At 40.6% G+C, this 24,147-nt stretch overlaps 1 protein-coding gene across 10 annotated transcripts in view; it reads right to left on the reverse strand.

Annotated features, from left to right (window-relative positions):
• LOC138748142 (voltage-dependent calcium channel subunit alpha-2/delta-1) overlaps positions 1-24,147 on the reverse strand; it is a 506,771-nt gene that overhangs the window by 57,582 nt on the left and 425,042 nt on the right. For all 10 annotated transcript variants that reach the window (XM_069907870.1, XM_069907873.1, XM_069907871.1 and 7 more), the window contains 3 exons: positions 19,782-19,858; positions 16,012-16,072; positions 13,604-13,701 (listed from right to left, as the gene is read on the reverse strand). In XM_069907870.1, coding sequence (XP_069763971.1) covers positions 13,604-13,701; positions 16,012-16,072; positions 19,782-19,858 — 236 coding nt within the window. The remainder of the gene's footprint in view (positions 1-13,603; positions 13,702-16,011; positions 16,073-19,781; positions 19,859-24,147) is intronic.

The raw sequence follows: 24,147 nt of genomic DNA on the forward strand, positions 1-24,147 counted from the left end.
AAGTGAACAATTCCCAACAATATGCATTGTTTCAAGTGCTTCCATTATCTCAGAGTGCATGAACTTTAACAAAACATGAGATGCCTAAAAGTAAGAAACAGGCAAATGGTAAATGAAAATAATGGGGAAAATGGGGTGGGAGCCAAACCTCACTGGAAAAATGTCAACTAGGATGATGAGTGAGTACACTGTCACTGACAATGTTCCAAGTCATATTCATAATTGTTTGCGACCAGTAGGTGTTTCACATAAATGAATCGTTGGAGCTCAGCATCCCTGGTATTCCATTTGCTGTCATAGTGTTTGATGGGGAAGGCCACAGAAGATGCTTTTTAAGTTATTTTGATGAAGCGCCAGAGGTGGAGGACTGACTAGGTAATATTGCAGACTGTGGAAATAGCTGTGGTCTTGAAGGGTGTTGGAATGCTTTGTGATTTCATTTTGGAAGCGTCACCAACTAGAGAAGTGACACATGAGATAATGTGGTTTAAGTTTGAGGTCTAAACAATGAAGCCACAGTGATTTGCAGAATTTAATTCTGTAATTTTTCATTTATTTTTGGAGCCAGTTAAAATTGTCAGTCAAAAGTGGGTCTTAGAAGTTATTTCAAAATATTTTCTTGCATTCAAAAATACGTGGTACAGAGGTATACAATTGTTATTACAGTTGACCAACCCTTCTTGGCTGGTTGAATCACTACCTGGTATGGAGGTGCCAACTCTCAGGACAAGAATAAACTCCAACGGGTTGTTAACTCAGCCTGCGACATCACAGACTCCACTCCATCGAGGGCATCTACACGAGGCGGTGTCTTAAGAAAGCAGCCTCTATCCTCAAAGACCCCCTTCACCCAGGCCCATGCCCCCTTCACTCTGCAACCATCAGGGAAAGGCACAGGAGCCTAAAGATGAGCACTCAGCGGCACAAGGACAGCTTCTTCGCCGCTGCCATCAGATTCCTGAATAATCAATGAACCAAAGACACTGCCTTACTTTTCATGCACTGATATTCTTATTATTGTTTTACTTTTTATAGAGACGTCATAAGATGGATATCATATGCATGTATGCTCTATGATGCTACCACAAAACTCCGAATTTCATGACGTGTTCATGACAATAAATCCTGATTCTGATCGTAAACCCAGTTTTATTTAAAGGACTCTTAAAGTATCCAGACAGCTCCCTGCATAAACCTATGACCCAGCTTAAACTTCAACTCTCATTGGATTGTCTAGCACACAGTATTATGGATTCCATTTGTTGACCGATTTGCAGAGTTGGTTGGACCTCAACTTGCTTCTGATGTTTAATTCTGGAACTCAGAAACTTGCAACCTCTAAGACTCAGCATAATTCTGTGGTGCTGGAACATCAAGAATAATTTCTCTTTCATTCTTCATTGTCGATACGTGTGTCAGCACCGTAACCTTGTAACACTAGATGCTTTGCGCCACAGAACTGACTATTATATCGTTCAAAGCAAGTTAATGACTGGAATATGTTGTTACATGGTCTCAGAATTAGACATTAATCCTGCCATGAGCAGCAAAGATCTATCTCAATTCTTCAATTGTATTTTCCATAATCATAGATGGAACTGCATGTTGGACTTCAATTTTTTTTCAGCCAATGCACACAGATCCTGATGACAACCTTCATGTTGACTAGGTTTGCTATGAAGCTCATTTACAATTCTTTTACCAGAAAACACGAAGAATAGCTAGCTGATGTTCCCATTTTAATCGTCCTCCACTGGCCGATACATGCAAAGCCATGGTTCTGGCTTAGAGCTAATGCTTCATGCAGCTATTTCTCCATGCTGGTCCTTCCCTATCATGTGTGCTTGTAGATTTGATTTGGCGATACATTTTATCTGGAGTGATTTTACTAATCTTCATGTTCAAGATGATGCATGAAAAGTTGAAACCTCATTTCCCACATAAGACCATAAGGATTAGGAGCAGAAATAGGCTCTTCAGCCCATTGAGTCTGCCCCACCATTTAATCCTGAGCTGATCCATTTTCCCATTCAGCTCTGCGACCCAGCCTTCTCCCCATAACTTTTGATGCCCTTGCTAATCAAGAACCTATCAATCTCTGCCTTAAATACACCCAATGACCTGGCCTCCACAACTGCCTGTGGCCACAAATTCCACAGATTTATCACTGACTGGTTGAAGAAATTCCTATGCTCCTTTGTTCTATGCAGAGCCCCTTCTACCCTGAAGTTGTGCCCTCTTATCCTAGACCAGTGGTTCTCAACCTTTTTCTTTCCGCTCACATACCACTTTAAGAATTCCCTATGCATAGGTGCTCTGTGATTAGTCATAAGGTGTGTAGAGCTCGTCGAAAGAACCAAAGTCTTGTTGATCCAAACCAAGGCTTTTATTAGCAAAAGACCGGAGCTCTTCCCAGGTGGCCGACCAGTCCGGAATGATCCGACCTGGCTAGGGACACAACCCTTTAAGGCCCAGACAATAGGTGTGGCTTAGCTCTCAGCCAATCGCTGTAAGCACAGTCTAGATACAGTAACTATATACACTATGTACATTGGTGATAGATCTGTACTATCACAAGGTGGTATGCGGGTGGAAAGAAAAAGGTTGAGAACCACTGTTCCGAGACTATTCCACCATGCGAAACAATCTTTTAACATCTACTCCATCCTTATCTTTCAACATTTGAAATGATTCATTGAAATCCCTCCACATTCTCCTAAATTTCAATATCAAACAACTCGTGCAGTTCTGGACATTGCCCAAGCAAAAGCAGTGACCACTGCAACCATGTCATTTTCCAGTCCAGTAATTTTTACTTATTCTGACTGGTTTCCTAGTGTTTGCCATCACTATGGTAATTTAAGACACTAACCAATGTTACAGATCATGGGCTGCTTTTATCCCTCGCCTTTCAAAACTTCGATAATTAGTCGTAAGCTTGAATTTGATTGGATGCTGAAGGATAAAGAGAGAAAAAAATACAATAAGCAGGTATACGGAACTAATAAAGTGGAGGCCAGTCCATGGTATAAAAAACGCAAGGAGCCACTTAAAAGGAAATTTAAGAATGCAAAGGAGGGTCACAAAAATTACTGGAAGATAGGGTTAAGGAAAGTCTGAAGGCATTCTATATCAAGGGGAAATGAATATAGAATACAGAACAGAATATGGGACAGGTCTCTTAGCCTGCAATAGGGTGGCATGGATAGCATAGTGGTTAACTGTTACAGCGCCAGTGACCCGGATTCAAATCTGCCACTGTCTGAAAGGAGTTTGTACCTTCTCCCTGTGTCTCTGTGTACCTTCTCCCTCTTTGTGCTCCCGATTCCTCTCACCCTTCAAAACATACGGGGGTTGTAAGTAAATTGGGTGCAATTTAGTGGCACGGTCCTGTGGGCTGGAAGGGCCTGCTCTAAATTTAAAAATTTTTAAAAATTAAATATCTGTGCTGTCCAGTAGGTGTTTCACATAAATTTGAACCAGAGCCATCTGCCTGCACATTAGCTTGCATCCCTCAGTTCCTCTTCTGTTCATGTGACTGTCTGGATAATTAGGGAAAAGACTGTTTGCAGACTGGAGAATGATGGACAACAGTGTTCTCTAGGGACCACTGCTATTTTGCATACTTATGACTTGCAATATAAATGTGCAGAATAAATGATCTCCATTTGCCAATGACCTAAAGGAGTAAGGCAGATAGTGTGAGTGGAGAAGTGATCAAAATTAAAGTGAAGTTTAAAAATAAATTTGCATTTATGAATGTTCATGTTTGCAGTAAATTGAAAATCAATTTTGTGGGCAGTTTGGATCTAATTCTGGAATTTGGCTCCCAAAATAATAGGGACCTCTATTCCATTCTTTTCACACATGGAAGTCCACAGATTGGATGTTCCTGCAGAAACTATCATTTTAAGTTTTCAACATAAATGCTTCCACTTTAAAGGAAAAAAGTCACATGAAATAAGTCCATGGATCTGCCACAAAGCTGCTTTGCACGTATTCATTCTGCTTTTCTCAATATTGCCGATATCAGCAAATTCCTGCATATAAAAAAAGTCCAATGATATCTATTCATTTTAATATTAATGCAAAAAATATCACCATCTCAAAAGTAGGGATAATTTCCATGATTTACATATTCTGCCAAAACACAATCCAATAGAATTGGAAATAGTTGGTGTTGACTGAACAGTCAGATTTATTTATATTGAGTAACCTCTGACCTTAGAGAAGTTCAGAATGAAAAAAAGAACATCATTGTTTAAAACAGATACAAAACTAATCCTCTGCTTTGTTGCACACCTACTATTCCAGATACTAAATATTGCCACTTAGGTGCTACAAAAAAAAAGGCCATTTAAAATCTCAATGAGTGACAGATGAGGATACATCTGAAATGGGAAAAATGATCCCAATCTTGAACTTCAAATTCCTGGATGTCAACATCTCTGAAGATCTGTCTGGAGCCTCCCTTTTGATGCAATCACAAAGAAGGCTCACCAGTGGTTATACTTTGTGAGGTGTCTGAGGAGATTTGGTATGTCACAGAAGACTCTATTAAACCTCTACAGCTGTACCGTGGAGTGCATTCTGGCTGGTTGCACCACTGCCTGATATGGAGGTGTCAACTCTCAGGACATGAATAAACTCCAGAGGGTCATTAATTTGGCCTGCGACAACACAGGCACCAGACTTCACTCCATCAAGGGCATCTAAGGCGCTGTCTTAAAAAAAAAGTCTCTGTCCTCAAAGACCTCACCACCTAGGCTCTCTTCACTCTGCTACTATCAGGAGCTTAAGACAAGTACTCAGTGGCACAAGGACAGCTTCTTCCCTGCAGCCATCAGATTCCTGAATAATCAATGAACCAAAGACACTGTCTTACTTTTTGTGCCCCATTGTTTTTATTTTTTTTTAGTAATGTTGTAAAATGGTTAGATCATGAATATTTGCTCTATGACGCTGCTACAAAATGACAATATATTCTGTCATTATTGTTAAATTATTGTTCATAATAATAAATTCTGATTCTGATCCCAATGCATCCTGACTACTTCTATGTCCTGAACCTCCAGGGACTGAAGATAAGCCCTTCGATTGCTGCAGGTCAGGACTTCCTATGTCTCAAAGAGGCCACATCTGATAGATCCAGCAGGTAAGAGCTTCAAGACTGTGCTTCTGGGTCAGTAGATGATGCAAGCATTTGCCCCAGGAATTCATGAGCAAATCTGGCACATTTTTTCTTAGACAAATTCATGATCAGCAAAATCTAATCTATCAAATTAGGTCATTCTCAGTTGTCAGCAAAATTCCCGACAGTTCTGCCAATGGACATTTATCCATCTGCATATTGAGGCTCAGTTTGGATCTCACCTGGATGATTTAACCAAGACAGCCTGAACATGGACCAAAGAGCTGAATTCCAGAACTGAGAGGCCCATCAAGATGCACTGGTAAAACAGATGTCAACAGGCTCCAAGGGGAAAATATGGTTGGAGCCATACAGCACATATACCTAATCCGAAACATCAATTGCTGGAGAAAGTCAGCAAGTCAAAGTGTTTATATAGCAAAGATAAAGATACATAATCAACATTCCTGGCTGAAGCCCTTCATCAAGGTATGAGAAAAATAGGACTTGCTAAATTTCTCCAGCAACGTGTATTTTTATATTAGTCATGGTGTCTGCAGACTTTCATGTTTTACCCTGGATATTACTGCCCTGGATAGTGTCCAAAAACACAACCAACTTTAGCAGTTTCCTTGATGACTTTACTTCCATCAGAAGCTGAGATCTGGGAATATTTACTAATGATGGCAAAGTATTCAATTTTGTTCTCAACTCTTTTACAAATCAGCTTTCCACATCTGTATGCAGCTTGATCCAAGCAAATTAAGGCAGGGCTGATGAGTTTCAAGCAAAATTTATGCCATGATGCCAGGCACTGACCATCTGCAACAAGGAAGAGGCAAATCACTCATCCTTGGCAGCATTATCACCACCGACTCCCCCAACATACTGAGTATTTGTCTTTAAGCTTCATTGAACTGAAGTTCAGCCGGACCAGCCACATTCACACTGTGATGGAAAAAGTTGGATATCCTATTCAAAAACATTCCCTAAGCCCACAGCTTGTTAAGTACAAATATTTAACTATTTCTTCATCATGGCTGGGTCTAAATTGTGGAAATCCCTACCCAACCGCAGCATGGGAGCATTGAAACCAATAGAACTGTAACCATTCAAGAAAGTGGCTTACAACTACTTTCCCTAAAGACAGTAAGAGATGGACAATTCATTATGATTTGATTTTGATTCACTAATAGAATGCAGTACTGTAATTCACCAAAGGTTGTTTGGATGGCACTGTCTAAAATTTACAAGGCAGCAAGCTCTGAGAAACATCAAGGTAACATTCAAAACCTTATACCATCTTGATTTATAAATATATCATTGATGTTTCATTACTGCTGGACTAAATTCTTGGAATTCCTTGCCCAAACTGTGAGAGACTCTTCATCACACAGACTGTGGCATTGCAGGAGCTTCTCCAGGTAACAATGACTGTTGGTCTTAATTCTATGAATGAGTAACTGAAGGAAAAAAAAACCCAATGCTTCAGGCTGTTTGCCTTGTGGCATGTTGATGTCCATAAAATATAGAGGATTGAATACCATGTGTCAGCATACTGGAAACCCACACTAAATGAAACTGATTGAAGGTACATGCTTTATAATTTCAGTATGCCCCAATGGGCTTCACGGCTGAGAATAATTTGCTCATATTTACACTCTCCCTGTTGATACAATATTTTCTATTGGTTCCAATGGGAATTACTATTTCCACTTTATCAAGACATATTTCCAGCAATTACTTGAAAAGGATTCAGTTGTGAAGATATCAGAAGCAGACAACTCAAAACGTAGTCGCGAAATGTGAGAGTAGCTTAGGAAGTTAACAAATTGTCCCTGGATGCTTGGACATGGTAACATTACATCCAGAGGTGTACATTGTAGATTGAGCTTCACAGAGGAAGCGTCGCGTTTAATGCCTGCAGCACTGTTATGGCCATTAGAAAGACCTATTCCAAGTTCTGACAATTTGTGTCACTAAGCAGCAGTCCATTGGTTAAAAAAAATAGTCCATTACCACAAAATACTTGGTTTGAAATTTCACTTGGATGGATAATACCTGAAGTTTTCAGACTGCCTTGGTGCTGTTCTCTTCTCCTCTGTTTTATTCATTTTCTATGTATTGCTTAAAATCAGGAAGCACGTTTCTTCAAATTTCAACTCAACCTGTGCTCGACTACAGACAACAAGTGGAAATTTAGCTCGCACTTAAACATCTGGCCAGTGAATTTGTTTTCAACTCAAAGATGCACAGAAGGTGTGTGAGAGAGAGAGAGAGAGAGAGACACACACACACACAAAGGGTGAAGGAGGGAGAGAGAGGGGGAATGAGAGAGAGGGGGGAATGAGAGAGTGGGGGAAGGAGAGAAGAAGAGGGGGGAAGGAGGGAGAGAGAGAAATACTGACATCAAGAGTCTAGCATTGACAAGTTGCCATTTCCTAAACCCTGAGCTATTATCAGCTTCACAAGATACTGACATTGTTATGAATAGATTTTATTTTTTTAATATCATTTAAGGCCATTTGTCCTCAATAATGTTAGTGACTGTGGAAGGGAGGTTTTTGGAAGTTATGAGGTCAGTCAAGGAGTGGGAGATGGTGGCCTGATGCTTCTGGTTGAGGTCTTGGTCAAAGGGTATGTAAGAGGAAGTGTACGAGAGCTGTTGTCTGGCTGAGGCAAGGCAGAGGTTAGTGTGTCAGACCACAACAGCACAACTCTTGTCTGAGGGTTTGCTGGTGAGGTTGGGACTGGTGCCGTGAGAATGGAGCACCATGCACTCGGGAATAGGTGAGTGGAGTGGTTAAATCAAATCAGTTTATGCCTCAGTATCAGTTGGAAATAAACCTATTTAGAATGGGCCAGGACTAGGTGTCTAGAAGGAGAAAGAAGGCTGGAGTTGGGAGAAGGGGCTCTCAGAATCCTTGTGGAAGAATTAGGCCCAGAAATGGAGGTGGCACTGCAGCAGGCCGTCGAGTTACGGGCACAGGGGGACAAATCAAACCTATCCGAGAACAATCTTTCTCAGAGTTTTTCCCCCTCCTAATCACCTCAGTTCCTTTCCCTTTTTCTCCCCTCCCACCTGTATGCACCAGCTGGACTGTGCTTCCCCCCCCTCCATTTTTCTTCCCTCCCTCCCACCCCATCATGTTATTCGGGCATCTCTGATTTTCGGCAAACCCGAAGAAGGGGCTCAGGCCCCAAACATCAACTGCCTTCTGCTTTCCAAGGACGCTGAGTGACCTGCTGAGCTCATCCAGCACTTTTGCGTACAACAGTGGACCCCAGTATCTGCAAATTTCTTGCTTACCTTCAACGGAATCTAGGAATGTTCCATTACATCTGCAAATTTGAACTCAATCTGGCCTTGGCGAAATGCAGGAACTGAATTTCAGTTTCCAGTGCACGTGTAACAAAGGCTGAGATGTGAACTGAATTGCATCATGTTCAACCCAGTCTCAAACAGTGGGTCTCAACCTTTTTTCCCCCTACTCACATACTACCGTAAGTAATCCTTTACTAACCACAGAGTACCCATGCCATGGTGGTTAGTAAGGGATTACTTAAGGTGGTGTGTGAGTGGGGGAATAAAAAGCTGAGAGCCACTAGTCTAAAACTGGAAGAAAACAATGACATGTGTAGGTGGATAACTTAATTTTTGAACAGTGACAAATGATCAGCAGTATTTAAGTGGAAGAAATTCTTCAGAAACCTTCTTTGAATATAACTGCAGATGTTTTGTAGCCACAAATGAGACTGGTGGAGCATGCAGGGGTCATCCCACCCCCCCCCCCCCCTTGATCTATTGGGGAGGTGAGAAAATTAAATGAAACCAGCTGACTGTAGACAGCCCTAATGCCCCTCAAATTTCAAGCAGCTCCTGAAATTCCATTGCGGCTCCTTTGGGGGTAACTTGCCCGCTTTATTAACATCAGTCTTCCATTACTTCATTCACCCGTGAAGCCCATTTGCAATCTTGAATTTGTTCCCCTCTCTGAGGCTCTGCCAACAATTTGTCAATGGCACTTAAATCCATGAATGCTGCTGCATTTCAACCTTTGGCTGGCCACGACATTTCACTGAGGAAAAGCAGAAAGATAAACCCCTGACAAAACAGGAGGCTTTAATGGCTTGATAAGTGCTGGCCAATTTGCAGTGTCCATAGCGTGAAATCAAGGGTCTTTTTTTCCTCTCAAAAGAAACCCCTAGTTTTGATTTGTTATGCCAAGTAGATTTTCCAATTACTCTCTTCTTAATACTACAACATACCTCACTGGACAGTCTACTTCCACAAGACCTGATTTCAAGTTCAAGTTTATTATCATCTGACTGTACATATACATACTGAGGTCTCCAGTGGCCCAATGGGACGTTGTTGACTCCTCCATTCAATTTTGTGCATCACAGTATCTTAAACAAACTGCTCCATTTTCCCACTGACACAAAGAAAAAAATAGCTTTACAAACGGCTTTGAATGAGATTTGAATTCCTCGCAGGACATTAAAGCTCCCCAGCAGTGCATATGTTTTTGTTTTGGTCAAATGACAAAGAACATTTCATTTCCAGTTGAAACAGGAAATGGCCTCATCATAAATTGCACAAAGAAGTTCATCCTCGAAGAACCCCTCAAGAAATATCTCCCTATTTCAGCAACAGGAGAGTTAAAGTCTACTCCTGGCTTAGCCAAATAATGTCATCAAAATAAGTTTTGAGAAACCCTTGAGCTGATGTTTATTTAGTTATAAAGGGCAGGACACAGGGATTTTTTACTTGTGCACATTGAAGCCTGGGGATTTTTCTTTGGCTTGGCTTCGCGGACGAAGATTTAAAGAGGGGTAATGTCCACGTCAGTTGCAGGCTCATTTGTGGGTGACAAGTCCGATGCGGGACAGGCAGACACGGTTGCAGCGGTTGCAGGGGAAAATTGGTGGGTTGGGGTTGGGTTTTTCCTCCTTTGCCTTTTGTCAGTGAGGTGGGCTCTGCGGTCTTCTTCAAAGGAGGTTGCTGCCCGCCGAACTGAGAGGCGCCAAGATGCACGGTTTGAGGCGATATCAGCCCACTGGCGGTGGTCAATGTGGCAGGCACCAAGAGATTTCTTTAGGCAGTCCTTGTACCTTTTCTTTGGTGCACCTCTGTCACGGTGGCCAGTGGAGAGCTCGCCATATAACACGATCTTGGAAGCCTGGGGATATATTGATGCTGATCGCATAGATCATCCTTGCAAAGTAGGAAGAGTTTCAAAATGGAATAAGATTTACTGTTCCCTATTAATACTGAGAGTCTAACCTTTATTTTTATGATGTCAGCTGTTCAGAGCAAAAGGCAACGGGCCTCCTTCAATGGGCCAATAGTGGCTGTGCAGCATGCATGGATGTCATTGGTCAGTCTATGTGGCAACAGTTGCCAAACAGATTTATTGTTTAGATGACTTAAGCAGCTCTTGTAAGCCAACTTTAGCAGTACATATATACTCCAAAGGCTTATTTGAAGTTTTTTTTAATGTCTCTAATACTTAACATTTTAGAACTCCTCAAAATGTTGCAAATAACGGAGAACATAAATGTGACAAATCAAGTTGACTAAAACAGATCAGAAAATTAACTTCATATAGTTTCTTCCCATTTTTCTGGGCTAAGTCTCATTGGTTTGATGTTGAAGATGTTGATTTACCCCTCGATATAATATCCCAGAAAGAGGACTCCACCATTGGGCCACTTTTCAATCCTGTTACAGTTCCGTGTCTCATTCTTTCACTTTTCCAAATAATTCCTCTTCCTTGTCCAATTCATCATTCCACTGAATCATGTTCTGTTAAACAATTAATGAGTGAAGGAGGTGCATCCTTCCTTCCACCTCCTAACCCAGAGTCTACGTCAGAACAAGTCTAATCGGGGGGGGGGGGGCATTAGGGTAACTGCAGTGGGGTGTGGTGTCAACTGGCATTTGAGAACTCACTTATCGGGGGGGTGGGCGGGTGGTGGAGCAGATGCTATACCTGCCATGAACCTCCTCCGTGTGCTGCTGTCACACTTCCCCCTCCTTTCGACATGACAGACAAGCGAGTGTGCTTATAGGGTGTGAAGACAAAACCATGTCATTTGGTGACATCATCTCTGATAGCATCACCCAGTGCAGTCGGGTGAGGGGGCACAATAAGAAGGCCCCCACCCCTCCCAATGATGCTGAACCTGTCCCACATCCATCCAGGACACAGCAATTGAACTGGTTTAAAAAAACAAGCCCGCCATCCAATTACGTTTCAAATACTTCAAGCATACTTTCAGATTATTTTAAGTCCTATTTCAGCATAACTTTTTGAAAAAAATCTTAGGATTCCAAGGAGCATGGTAACTGTAACCATTTCATGTATTTATATCAGAAGAAAAACCAATTGTTTAACAAGCAGTTTAACTTAATCATTGTTGATTAGAAGCAATTATCAGCCTGTTATCAATCTTTATGATGAGTTTGGAACTGGAAATGCAGATATTAGGATTCATCCAAAATGTTAACTGAAGTAAAACTTAACACTTTTCAACATGGTTCAGCTTGTGGTTTGTGAATGAAGTTTGTGAATGAAGTTTGTAACCACAGACCACACAGGATGTTTAACTTATACAAAAGTTGATAGTCCAACATACGCAGAATGTATAGCATACCACAGATCAATTTGGATGTGGAAACCCCTTGAGCACACTTTGTCATTTTCTCCATGAATACCAACTCTAAAAAGAACCACAATTCTCCTCATTAGGTTTAAGGGATGATCTTCGAGTCCATTTGGACATTCTGACAGGGTTTAAACTGGCACTGAGCCGATAACATTGATTATCACAAACCACATTCTAATCAACTAATTACGCAAGCTACAACATTCAAGAAGCTCAGCATTATCTAGGAAAAGGCAGCCTGCATGATCACCATCGAAAACATCCACTGTCCCCTCATCCCTCTGCTCAATCCACACCATTTCTGTACCCTTCTCTCACAGCATCACTAAAGCCTATTTCCCCTATCACCTGGAAAGGCAAGGATAACAGATGCACAGGAATGTCTCCAGTTTCATCCAAGCCAAAACAGCTCTTCCCATCCCTTCATCGTGAAATTCACAAGCTAATAACACGATGAGAATGGCTTCTCCACAAGATTCGCAGCAGTCAATTCCCTACCAAACAGCACAAGAACATCATTACTATACGGACTATAGCAGTTCAATGTAGCAGCTCACCAGAAATGCCAGCCTGGCCAGTGACCTCGACATCCCGTGGATGAAGTTTGAAATATTTAAGAAATGTAGAAAATGAGTCCCCAGCACACCTGGCAACCTTGGCTTCTTGCGACCGACTTCAAAAATGCAAAAGCAACCCAAGAACTGTAGAAGCTGGAATCTTGAGCAAGCAAAGAAGAGCTGGAGGGTCTCAGCAGATCAGACACCATCTCCATGGATGAGGGAGAGTCCCTCCTTCAAATCCATGAAGAAACAAAAAACAAATTCACTTCTAATGAAAACAAATTTTTGCAGTACCGCTAAGAACCTGAACATCCCCTGAATTTTGCCATAATGAAAATTGCCCCATGCTTTTGGTACAAAAAATTATCTCTTGGTCTATGCACATGATCATTCTGTGATCCTAATGGATCAGAGTTTCATATCCACTGCTTTCTTCACGACATTGTTATATGCAGACTGGAATATACCATCTGCAAAAACTCTCTATGCAATTTAAATCCCTTGCAAAAGAAACCACTGCCTCCATGTTTGGATACATGCTGTGTTTCAAGTTTCAAGCATTATTTAAAGAGGGTAAAACTGAGTCTGATTGTCAGAGAATTGATGGTTCCAATTGCAACTGAAGATGGGGGTTCACAAGTTTTCCTCTTTTGTATGAAATTCAAACTGGACTGCTTTACGGTACCTGTTGGTTTGCAATGCAGCTATGAATGATATTGATTTGGCTCAATGATGCAAGATGCAGTTCTTATCCTGATGGTCTGAAAAAGTGTGCAAGCTATCCAAAGGCACAAAAACATCAAGAAAATGATCGAGTAGAATCTGGATTTGCAAACCTCGACAAATGGCATTTGAAGGTAGATTTGGGAGTTCACACTGTTTTCTTCACTATTCCACCACAGTCTTTTAAACCTGCGCTCAGTTTTTTTCAACTATAAGATGAACATTTACTACCCTATAGCATGTAGCCTATCTCTTGATCTTTTGCAGTCCAAATGAAAAAAAAGACTATCTTGAGTAGCCATTCTCAACGGGTGGCCACCACATATTTAAGTAAAACCCTTAATTTCTTTTCACCTTGCATTAATATATTTTATGCTTTTTTTGTACAGAAGAAACTAAAACTTGATTACTTCACAGGGAAGGGGGCTCATAAATTTTGAGCAGAGTCCAAAGGGGGCCGTAACCAAAAAAAAGGTTGAGAATAGCTGACCTAGAGGGCCACATCAGTGGTACTTACAGTTTGGTGAACTGGGAGTTTGCCGGTTGATAAGATGAATAAAATTCTCCAGGAATGCTGTGTTGTTGTTTGAAGGAGTCAATCCATTGCAGTATTCCCTGAAAGGCATTGTTAACATATACACACACTATACCGGTCTTCCCACACATAAACACACGCTGACAGGAAACCACGCAGGACCAAACAGTGATAACGGCACACACAGGAAGAGCTGGCCGTACACCTCACAGCACAAGAGAGCACAGCAAACATTAAAACACAAAGGACATTGGTCACAGAACAACCACCTCAGTGCTAGGCAGAAAGGTGCTGACAATGGTTCGAAAATTGGACTTTCTAACCATCAACAGTAAGCCAGCTAAAATAGACAAACATTATCTCTATTTTTCCTTCTACGGTTGCTGGCAGACCTGCTGAGTGTTTCCAGAATTTTCTGCCTTTGAATCTAAAAATCAGCCTACTTCTCCTCTCAAAGCAGCATTAGGCCATTTTTATTTAATGAATGATTCTTTCATTCCACATTATGTCTTTGTGTTTTGTGATTACCTATCGCCCATGGCAAGAATATTATTGCCAATGTCAGGCTCATAAAGGATTTTAATTTTAATTTTGTCTCAAAGTTCAAGTGGCCATATTTATTTGACTTTCTTTAAGGTGACGGCCATTATGGAGATTTCTGCTGAATCAGCTTGTCTGTGGACAGTGAGTGCACTCTTCATGGAGGCTGCAACCAAGGCTAATCATGCCTGGCTTTGCAAATGAAGCCCTGATAATGCACAGCAGATGGAATCCCAGGTGACTTTAGTACCGAGAACCTCCTGAACTCTTGGTTGTTGCAACCCAGATTAGCCCAGAGTACAATGGCATTCTCCTTGTTTACAGTCCAGTGCATTCAACCATGAATCTATCAAAGGATCCTGAATCATCCCTGCCATAAAAATAAAATTTTTGAGAATTAACAGCTGAATTCCCTACAGCTCATTCAGAAAAAACTTGCTTATCAACCTAAAAGCCCATTTCTAAAACCTGCCATCGATTTTGGAGCTGGAATTAAAGTAGCATTTTTTCTAATGCAGTGCAAATTATAGAACGAAATTAATGATTCCATTTGTGTAGCTGAACTGAGGCTGAGACAACCATGATGGAAAACATTATTTTTCCACAGCATTTCTCATGATCTCTTTAGTCTGTAGATCTTGGTATACCCATTCTTGTCTGAGCAGTTCAGTGCTACCCCTGATCCAGTCTGTAGCTTTTGGTGCTCCAAACTGCAAAGTATTTGAATAAAATGATGAAAGACTCGTCTTTGTGTATTTAGTAAGGAATATAATTCACTCATTTCCCCACGTGCTTCACTTAGGAGCTTAAATATGAAAGTCGCAGAAATTAGTTACTAGCTCCTGCCGATTAATTTCCATGTTTAGAATTTGGCATATTTTTAATGAAAATAACTTCATTTTATTGGAATTATTCCAATATTCAGAAAAGCATCATCATTTTTACATGTTAGATGAGGACTGCTGATCTTATATCATTGTGTCAATTGTTCCAACTATAATATTAATCTGTGTATCAGTCTGTGCTGGGTGACTATGTTGTCATTTGTCCAGGAGTACAAGTGCGATTATGTTCCAGGCTTTAGGCGACAAACTAGATAATCATCTTCTCTCAAAAGCTGCTCTGAATGCCTTTCAAAATAAATTTTATTTTACCACTTTGTTTCAGTCACGACTTTTGATAAGTTTCTTTTCCCTGCATTACTTTGTTTCATTCTTCATAATATCTCTGATCCGAACCTGCCTGCCTCTTCTGTCTTTCTTATTTCTACATTTCATCGAGTTGGACAAGGATTATATCGATTAATATGATGCCAGCAATTTAAACTATTGCATTAGAATTTTCTCTGCTTGAAATTTTCTGATTAGAGTGAACCTATTTTCCAAAGCTATTTTTTAATCTAATCAATGCCTATAAATTGATTTGCAGTTGACGTTTTCACTTGGCTTTGGCTCTTCAAGGTCTAATCTTTTTTTTACCAAAAATGATGGCTTGTACTAGGAACATTGAGGATTCAATGACTGATTAGTTTGAAAGTGCTTCTTGCACATGGAAGATCATTGTTCGTTTTTTTGGATTGATAATTATCATCAAGAACGTTGGAATATGAATTTTCAGGACACATGAAAAGCAGGTTGAAGGGGGATGTTCCTCAACAAGGGCTAAACCTCAGCATTTTTGTATCCCTGTGCAAAAGTCAAGAGAGGTCTCGAGGTTGGCGTCAGTCTGGACACCTTTAAAAGCAGTTGTCCAATGCCAGGTGTTCCCAATCCACAGCAAGTCACAGCCCTCCTTTCCCAAACAGTCATGCTTTACATGCGCTCTCACAACAAAGCATTAAACTGAGCTACCTTGGTGCGAGATATACATATCCTGTAGTGTTGAAGTTATCGGGCATTATTGACTCTAAGTCTGAAAAGAAATAATTGTTAAGATGCTCATTATTGCTTCTAAATGTACCCTTCAGCTAGCCAGATCTTGACATTGAACATTTAGAAGAGAATTTCTCTTATCAAAAACAGCAAAAATAATTATTCACCATCAAGTAATTTGCATACCGCAACATTATAAAAAAATACATAGACCGCAAGCAATAATTATATAAAATAAGTGAACTAAAGCTAATAATGTAATGAAAATGGGACACAAAGAGCTAATAGATAAAAAGGACAGATACGATAAACACAGGAAAATATCCAACAAGGGTCGGAGCTCTAGTGCATTACAGTATACTCTAAAAGACAATACAATGTGGAAATTGACTAACAAAAAGATACTTGCCCTTGCTTTTGGCTGTCAGAATCCATCAGAAAGAGAAAGCAGGGAACAGGAAAAAGGGTCAAGTAGAAGGGATTATAAAACAATATTTTATTCAATGAGTACTTGAATAGAAATATTGTGCTATACTGGGAGACTTAATGCACAGTAGAAGTCTGAAAAAGACACGCTTGCAGACTGAAAACTATATGTGATCACCATTAATGTTACCTTCAAGAAACTGCATCATTTAAAGGTCTGTAAACTGAGCAATAAATGTACTTTAGCACAAAGGTAATACAAGTCTGGTTCTATCCAAGGCCCTCAATGAGGGCAATATCATGCACAATAATAAATATAACAACATTGCAGGCCTTTGAGAAAAGGGAAGAGATTTTGCATTCAATAGAATTTATTTCTTCAGTCATACCAGCTTTCAAAATGAATGCAGTGAGATGAGCTGCAAGACATGTGGAGCCTGTCTCTCTGAGTCATTACAAGTCATCGCATAATATTGTTTTTGGATTCAAGGCTGTTTTTTAAAACTTACATGGCGGTTAACAATCTTCCTGCAGATTTTGAAGATTAAATGCAAAATTTAAAATCAGTCCTTCAAAGTGCACAAGCAAGGATTGGGGCCTACGCAGCAACACAAAATAGAGGGAGTTAAGGCTTGAGGAAAGTTGGACCTCAAGTTGATTCTGATCATTCTGACCTTGCACATGGTCTGCAAAGAGCATATTTAAATTCTTGAACTTGGTTCTTGTGGCATTTAGATTTGTTCTGAACAGCTTCCAAAATCACAAGGCTGCTTCCAATTGCAACATCACCTTGTAAATGCACCACAGAACAGTAAAATGGCACAGACATCATGTGCCAAATGCTCAGAGGTGTTGCTTTTAATCACTTTACAAAAGAAATTTCTGAATTTCCCCATCCCAGTAGTTCAGGAGATCTTTTGTTTCTCTGGAACTGAATTGCTTAAAAAAAAAGTCTGCATGAGCTTCTTTTAAGAGTTCAATGTTTAATAATGGACAGTTAAGTCTCCTGAGCCAACTTAGTGTCAAGAAAGCTTCCAGCAGCAATGCAGAATTTGGAGGTCCAACTCTCAAATTACCAACGACTTGGTCCAATTTCTCCCTAAATGTCTTTGAGTCATTCACATTGATGACAGCGGGAGAATTCCATTGCTAGGCACTGAAGAGACCCCAAGAAATCCTTGCAAATAGTGATGACATTTCAATAGCTCTGTCTGAGCACCACCAAAACAGCACCCAGAAGGTAATATCAACACCAGCAGGCCACAAGTCTCCAAGAATGCTATACAACTGTAAATCACTTTCCGTTCGACCTTTGGTACTTGTGATTAGCCATAGAACAAGATACTGTACATTAATTGGACTGTGTATGCCTTGTCTTTGCTTGCGCATGTCTAGTTTATAAATGAGCTGGGGAAATGTTTAAAGGAAGGGCTGTAGTAACAGTCAACAAAACTCAGGAAGTTATGGAGATCTACCATTACTATTTTTTATTTCTTTTCAAGACTGAGGATTGATAATTTAATTTTACTGCCATGCCTTACCCACATGACAAACTACTGCTACATTTATATTGTCCCATCACAAGCTAGGAAAATATGTTGTTCAAAAGTCAGCAAGTCAAATATTTTATCCAAATATTTTTGAGAGATATTGGATTCCCTATATAGGCTATTTGTTATGCCCAGCATGTGTAAAAGGATTGTCAGAACACAAGGCAAAGTGGCACTCAGTATATTCATGGGTTGGACACAATGATGGCAGGCTTGAGACATCACACATGCAAGTAGGGAATTGTTATTTTATTTTGCTTTTGCGACTCTTCTTAAAATGTTTAAGTGCAAGATAAAACAACAAGAAAAAACTAGCACAAGGAAGTCGGTGAGTGAGACTTGTATCACCTCTGTCAGCATTTGCTCTAAATTTCATTCAGGTAAAATCAAATTAAACTTAGAAGCAATAAACTTAGAAGTCAAAGGAAGTATCTTTTTTCAAAATACACCAGTCTCGATCTTGCAAACAGTGATTAACAATGCTGCTTGTATTTTGCATTTGCAGTTATACACAGGCACTCTCTAAGCTTTTCAATCGGCAGTGGTCATAAACAAAGCAAGATAGACTTTCTATCGGGGATGGAGAGGTGCGTCAGTTGGATAAAGGGGAACTCCTTAATCAATCAGACTGAAGTACCCCTGGGGCTCCAGTTTCCTCCCACCATTCAAAACTGCACTGGGGGTGTAGGTTAATTGGGTGTAAATTGGGCGACACGGACGTGTGGACCAAAATGACCTGTTACCGTGTAAGTCTAAAAAAAAAGTCCTATCTGCTGTCTGGCTTGATTTCAGTAATTGAGCTAACTAATTGACTACCTAGCATTCAATGGAATATTTCTAAGACAATAACTGGGTCAAAGAGCGACAAAATCTCTGGAGAAATGCTAGGGATGTGATATTTTCAGGCACTACATAAGGAAATAATAACATGATGTTCGGTAGAAATGACATTTAAAGAGATATGACACTGATTGGTTGAATCAAAGGGATGTTTTGTTCTGATCGGATGCTGATCAGGGAAGGGGTCTTATCTCTGATTAAAGGGTAAAACAGCTGATTGAAGATTGGTCAAGAAAATCCACAACTACAATTTGGAATTGAATGATGGAGGTTGCTTGGAATTCAGCAAAGGGTATCATAATAATCTTCAATGTATGTGTGGAGATTTTAAGTTATTCTGGAACAAGGTAAATATCCGGGGTGGGTGCTTTATTACATATGGTAGAATAAACCCATGATAGAATTAAAATACTGGTTTTTTCTGACTGTGGTAGTATATACTAACAAATTTGAGCAGTGATGTTGCAGAATTCCAAAAAACTTTTGCCGTCAGCAGCCCTAACCACATCACTCGCCCAAAATCTGGCAAACACTTCAGGACTTATTTTCAATTAATACTATTGGACCATTGAAACTATCATGCAAGATATTTATTAATTCTGTAGCGTAAACAGACCTTTCAATGGATGCATAGAACCAGAAGGTACAGCAGTACAATGATTCTAAACGTACATGGCAAGGGTAATTGTGCATTTCAGTAAGGGAACTTTGATAGGAAAAAAAGCACTCTTACAGGTTTAAACCATGCAGTCATTTACATCCTTGCATGTCTGTTTTTCCGATACTTTAGAATCATTGCTTTACACTATGGAAGACATCTATCTGACATCCTACTTCTTACTGTTTCAGAAACCTTCAAAGATTCAAGTTAAGATATTTTATAGTGTCAATACTTTGCTCAATACCGCATGCTGTATTCCTTCCAATACTTACGTTTCGCCTGAGTGATAACCTCGTCTAATTTGGCTTTAATGTAGTGAAAACCATAAGGAGGCAGGACCAAGGCTAAACTGTAAAGATAGATAGGATCATATAACTAACAGAGGAGTAAAGCACACAAGAAACAGTACTAAAGGAGCTATTGTTACCAGGTGAAACACACTGCCATTGATACTCCCAAACCAGCCCCTTACGTTGATGGCAGCAAGCCCATGATTTGATGAATGAATATTACCAGGCACACTGCTTTAAGTGTCCAAATTTGCAATCCTTGGTGTTAAACAAAGGTGAAATTTTGCAATGCAACTGAGAGCATCTGTACATTTTTATATACAAGTGTATTCCCCCTTCAACTGAAGCCAAAACAATGCAGATGCAGTAAATGTAAAATAAAATAGGCTGGAAATATATGGGTAATTAAACAGCATCTGGGGAGAAAAATAAAGTTAACGCTTCAGGATCAACTTGACAGACCTGAAGAAGGGCTCTGGCCCAATTCTGTACAATGAGATCTACTGAAATTTCACATTTGAACTCAAAATATCACAGTGTAAGGTTTTAATGACCATTCAAAGTTTATTTAAGAACAGAGTCAAGAAATAACCATCAAAAATAAAATTGTGTTAATTCCCAGCTCTCCACTGTTCAAAGTGACTGGCTAGAATTAAGACAGGCATCTGGGCAAAGCTGAAATAAACATTCAACAGTCAAACACTGAGGTGTGATTTTGAAAATACACTACAACTCCGATCATCTGAAATGGTCGGGACCGGGCCTATTTTGGATCAACGATATTTTCAGATAACTGGTCTTTTTTTTTAAAAGCAGCCCAGTAGCAACAGAAAATCACTTGTTTAAACAACAACAAACAACAAGGGAAGGCCTTTTAAACATGAAATCATGTTTCATTCTCACCAAAAAATAACCTGAACAAAAAAAAGATAAATCCTACACCAAAAGACTTGGAATTCTACTCAGACTTATTTCCAAAATTCCAAATTTTTTGTCACATCAGTTTGGTTCCAAAAAAAATTTTGGATAACAGGATTTCTGATAGTTTTGGAAATCCTCATTTATTGGAGGCAAAATGACATCATTTTGGCTTCAAAGTTTTTTTCGGATAAATGAGTATTTCTTATTTTTCTGAAATCCTCAATTATCCAAAAAAAATGTTCGGAGCAGAACAGATGTCACTTTCGTGTCCATTTGGATAACTGAAGATTTTGGATAATCCAATTTAGGATAATCAAAATTGTATTGTAATTCACACCACTGGTGCTAATGAATTATTTATTGTACTGGTGAAGAAGTGAATTCTTATGAAAAATTGAGGTTAGTGGCACAGTTAGCACAATGCATTTACAGCACCAGCGATTGGGACCATGGCTCAAATCCCACGCTGTCTGTGAGGAGTTTGTACACTCTCTCTGTGTCTGTGGGTTTTCTCCCACTGTTCAAAATCTACCGGGGCTGTAGGTTAATTGGATGTAATTGGGTGGCAGGGACTCGTGGGCCAAAAAGACCTGTTACTGTGCTGTACGTCAAAATTTAAATCTTTAAAAATTAAAAAAAACAGATAACTGGCAGAGAATGCCATTCCTTTATCCCCAATGAACCCATTCCCTACCTGAAACCATGCAAAAGATAAAATCACAGGAGTCAGTCAAATCAGTTTGATCCAGTCACAACAGTGGGAGTGTCTTTCAGGTTATTGTTCAGTAGCTGTGCCAGTCATTATCCATTACGATCTTGACCCAGAGATCCAATTTAATTGAACATGCATAGCATATGAGAACAATGACAAAACTTTCATCAAAATTCAATTAGAATTGTATCCATGGAATAAAATTGATGAAAATGATCTGGAAGAGTGAGGTGTTTGTGGGATCGCAATTATGCCATTTGTTGGTGATGTTGCAACTGAAAAATGGGTGGTGTTGTGCCAGAGAAGGAGGAGTCAAATTGCTGAGCAACATTGAGGAAAGGAAACAAAAACTTTCACTGGGATGAACAAATGATCACTTCAAAAACTGCAACTTACACATACGGCTGCTCTTAATCAACGACAAATCAGCCTTCAAAACTATTATTCCCTCAGTGCTGGCTGACAAGCTCCAAACCCTGGCCTTCTGCACACCTCTCTGCAATTGGATCCTTGACTTCCTCAGTTTGAATTGGAAACAACGTCTCCTCCTCACTGACTATCGATACATGTGCATCTCAAGGATGAGTGCTCCGCCCAGTGCTCTACTCAGTATACACCCAGGACTGCGTGGTCAGGCACAACTCCAAAGCTACCTACAAATTTGCCGATGACACAATGGTTGTCGGCAGAATTACAAGCAGCAATGAGAAAGTGTGCAGGAGGGTGATAGATCAATTCATTGAGTGGTGTCACACCAACAACCTTGCATTCAACATGAGCAAAACCAAGGATATGATTGTGGACCTCAGGAGGAAGTCAGGAAAACATGAATTAGTCGTCATCGAGGGCGCAGTGGTAGAGAGTGACGAGAACTTCCAATTCCTGGGTGTCAGCATCTCTGAGGATCTGGCCTGGAGCCTCCATGACAATCAATCACGAAGAAAGCTCACCAGCTGCTATACCATGAGAGGTGTTTGAGGAGATTCGGCATGTCACTTCTACAGGTGTACCATGGACAGCATTCTGGTCCGTTGCATCATTGTCTGGTACAGAGGTGCCGCTGCTCAGGACAAGAAAAAAAACTCCAGATAGCTGTTAACTCGACCTGTGACTTCACAGGTACCAGGCTTCACCCCAATGAGATGGTGTCTTAAGAAAGCAACTTCTATCCTCAAGGAACCCCACTACCCAGATCATGACCTCTTCACTCTGCTACCATCGGGAAAAAAAGGTACAGAAGCCTAAAGACGAGTACTCAGTGACAAAAGGACAGCTTCTTCCCCACTGCCATCAGATTCCTGAATGATCAATTAACCAAAAACACTGCTTTACTTAGACTCTTTGCTACTATTTTTATTTATTTTTTTGTTTGGTGGGTTTAAAATGAATGTTTGTACTGTGATGGTGCTGCAGAACAACCAAATTTTGTGACGTTTATGACAATAAATTCTGATTTGTCATTCCTCTTTAAAAGGGCCACAGAACCTTAACCTGGGTGCTTATTTTCAATGAGAAAGATGTGTAGGGTAAATGGTGCTGCGTTCAGACCAGGGAGAGACCTTTAATCAAACACAAGCTGCTGGAGAAACTTAACCGGTCAAGCAATGCCAGTGGGAGAGGAAGACTAGACGACGCTTCGAGACAAGGCTCCTTTAAGTTAGTCCAATGAATCACAATAATTCTCATTCGTCCTAAACTGGCCACTGCACATGAAGCAGAAGCTCAGTGTCCAAGGTCAGATTTTCTAACCTGCCTGTAGAGCAAACCTTCTAAGTACGGAAAGGGTCTCCTGAGTCGCAGCTTCAGCGTTAGCCTAAATAGTTCCAAGTCAAGCAGGAGTAAAGTGAAGAATAAAGCTCTTCCTATGTTAGCAAATCAATGTCTTCTTTGACTTGGCTTCGCGGACGAAGATTTAAAGAGGGGTAATGTCCACGTCAGCTGCAGGCTCGTTTGTGGCTGAGAAGTCCGATGCGGGACAGGCAGACACGTTTGCAGCGGTTGCAAGGGAAAATTGGTGGGTTGGGGTTGGGTGTTGGGTTTTTCCTCCTTTGTCTTTTGTCAGTGAGGTGGCTCTGCGGTCTTCTTCAAAGGAGGTTGCTGCCCGCTGAACGGTGAGGCGCCAAGATGCACGGTTTGAAGCGATTTCAGCCCACTGGCAGTGGTCAATGTGGCAGGCACCAAGAGATTTCTTTAGGCAGTCCTTGTACCTCTTCTTTGGTGCACCTCTGTCACGGTGGCCAGTGGAGAGCTCGCCATATAACACGATCTTGGGAAGGCGATGGTCCTCCATTCTGGAGACGTGACCTACCCAGCGCAGTTGGATCTTCAGCAGCGTGGATTCGATGCTGTCGGCCTCTGCCATCTCGAGTACTTCGACGTTAGGGATGAAGTCGCTCCAATGAATGTTGAGGATGGAGTGGAGACAACGCTGGTGGAAGCGTACTAGGAGCCGTAGGTGATGCTGGTCGAGGACCCATGATTCGGAGCCGAACAGGAGTGTGGGTATGACAACGGTTCTGTACACGCTAATCTTTGTGAGGTTTTTCAGTTGGTTGTTTTTCCAGACTCTTTTGTGTAGTCTTCCAAAGGCGCTATTTGCCTTGGCGAGTCTGTTGTCTATCTCGTTGTCAATCCTTGCATCTGATGAAATGGTGCAGCCAAGATAGGTAAACTGGTTGACCGTTTTGAGTTTTGTGTGCCAGATGGAGATGTGGG

This window comes from Narcine bancroftii, chromosome 13 (genome assembly GCF_036971445.1).
Source record: "Narcine bancroftii isolate sNarBan1 chromosome 13, sNarBan1.hap1, whole genome shotgun sequence".
NCBI lineage: Eukaryota > Metazoa > Chordata > Chondrichthyes > Torpediniformes > Narcinidae > Narcine > Narcine bancroftii.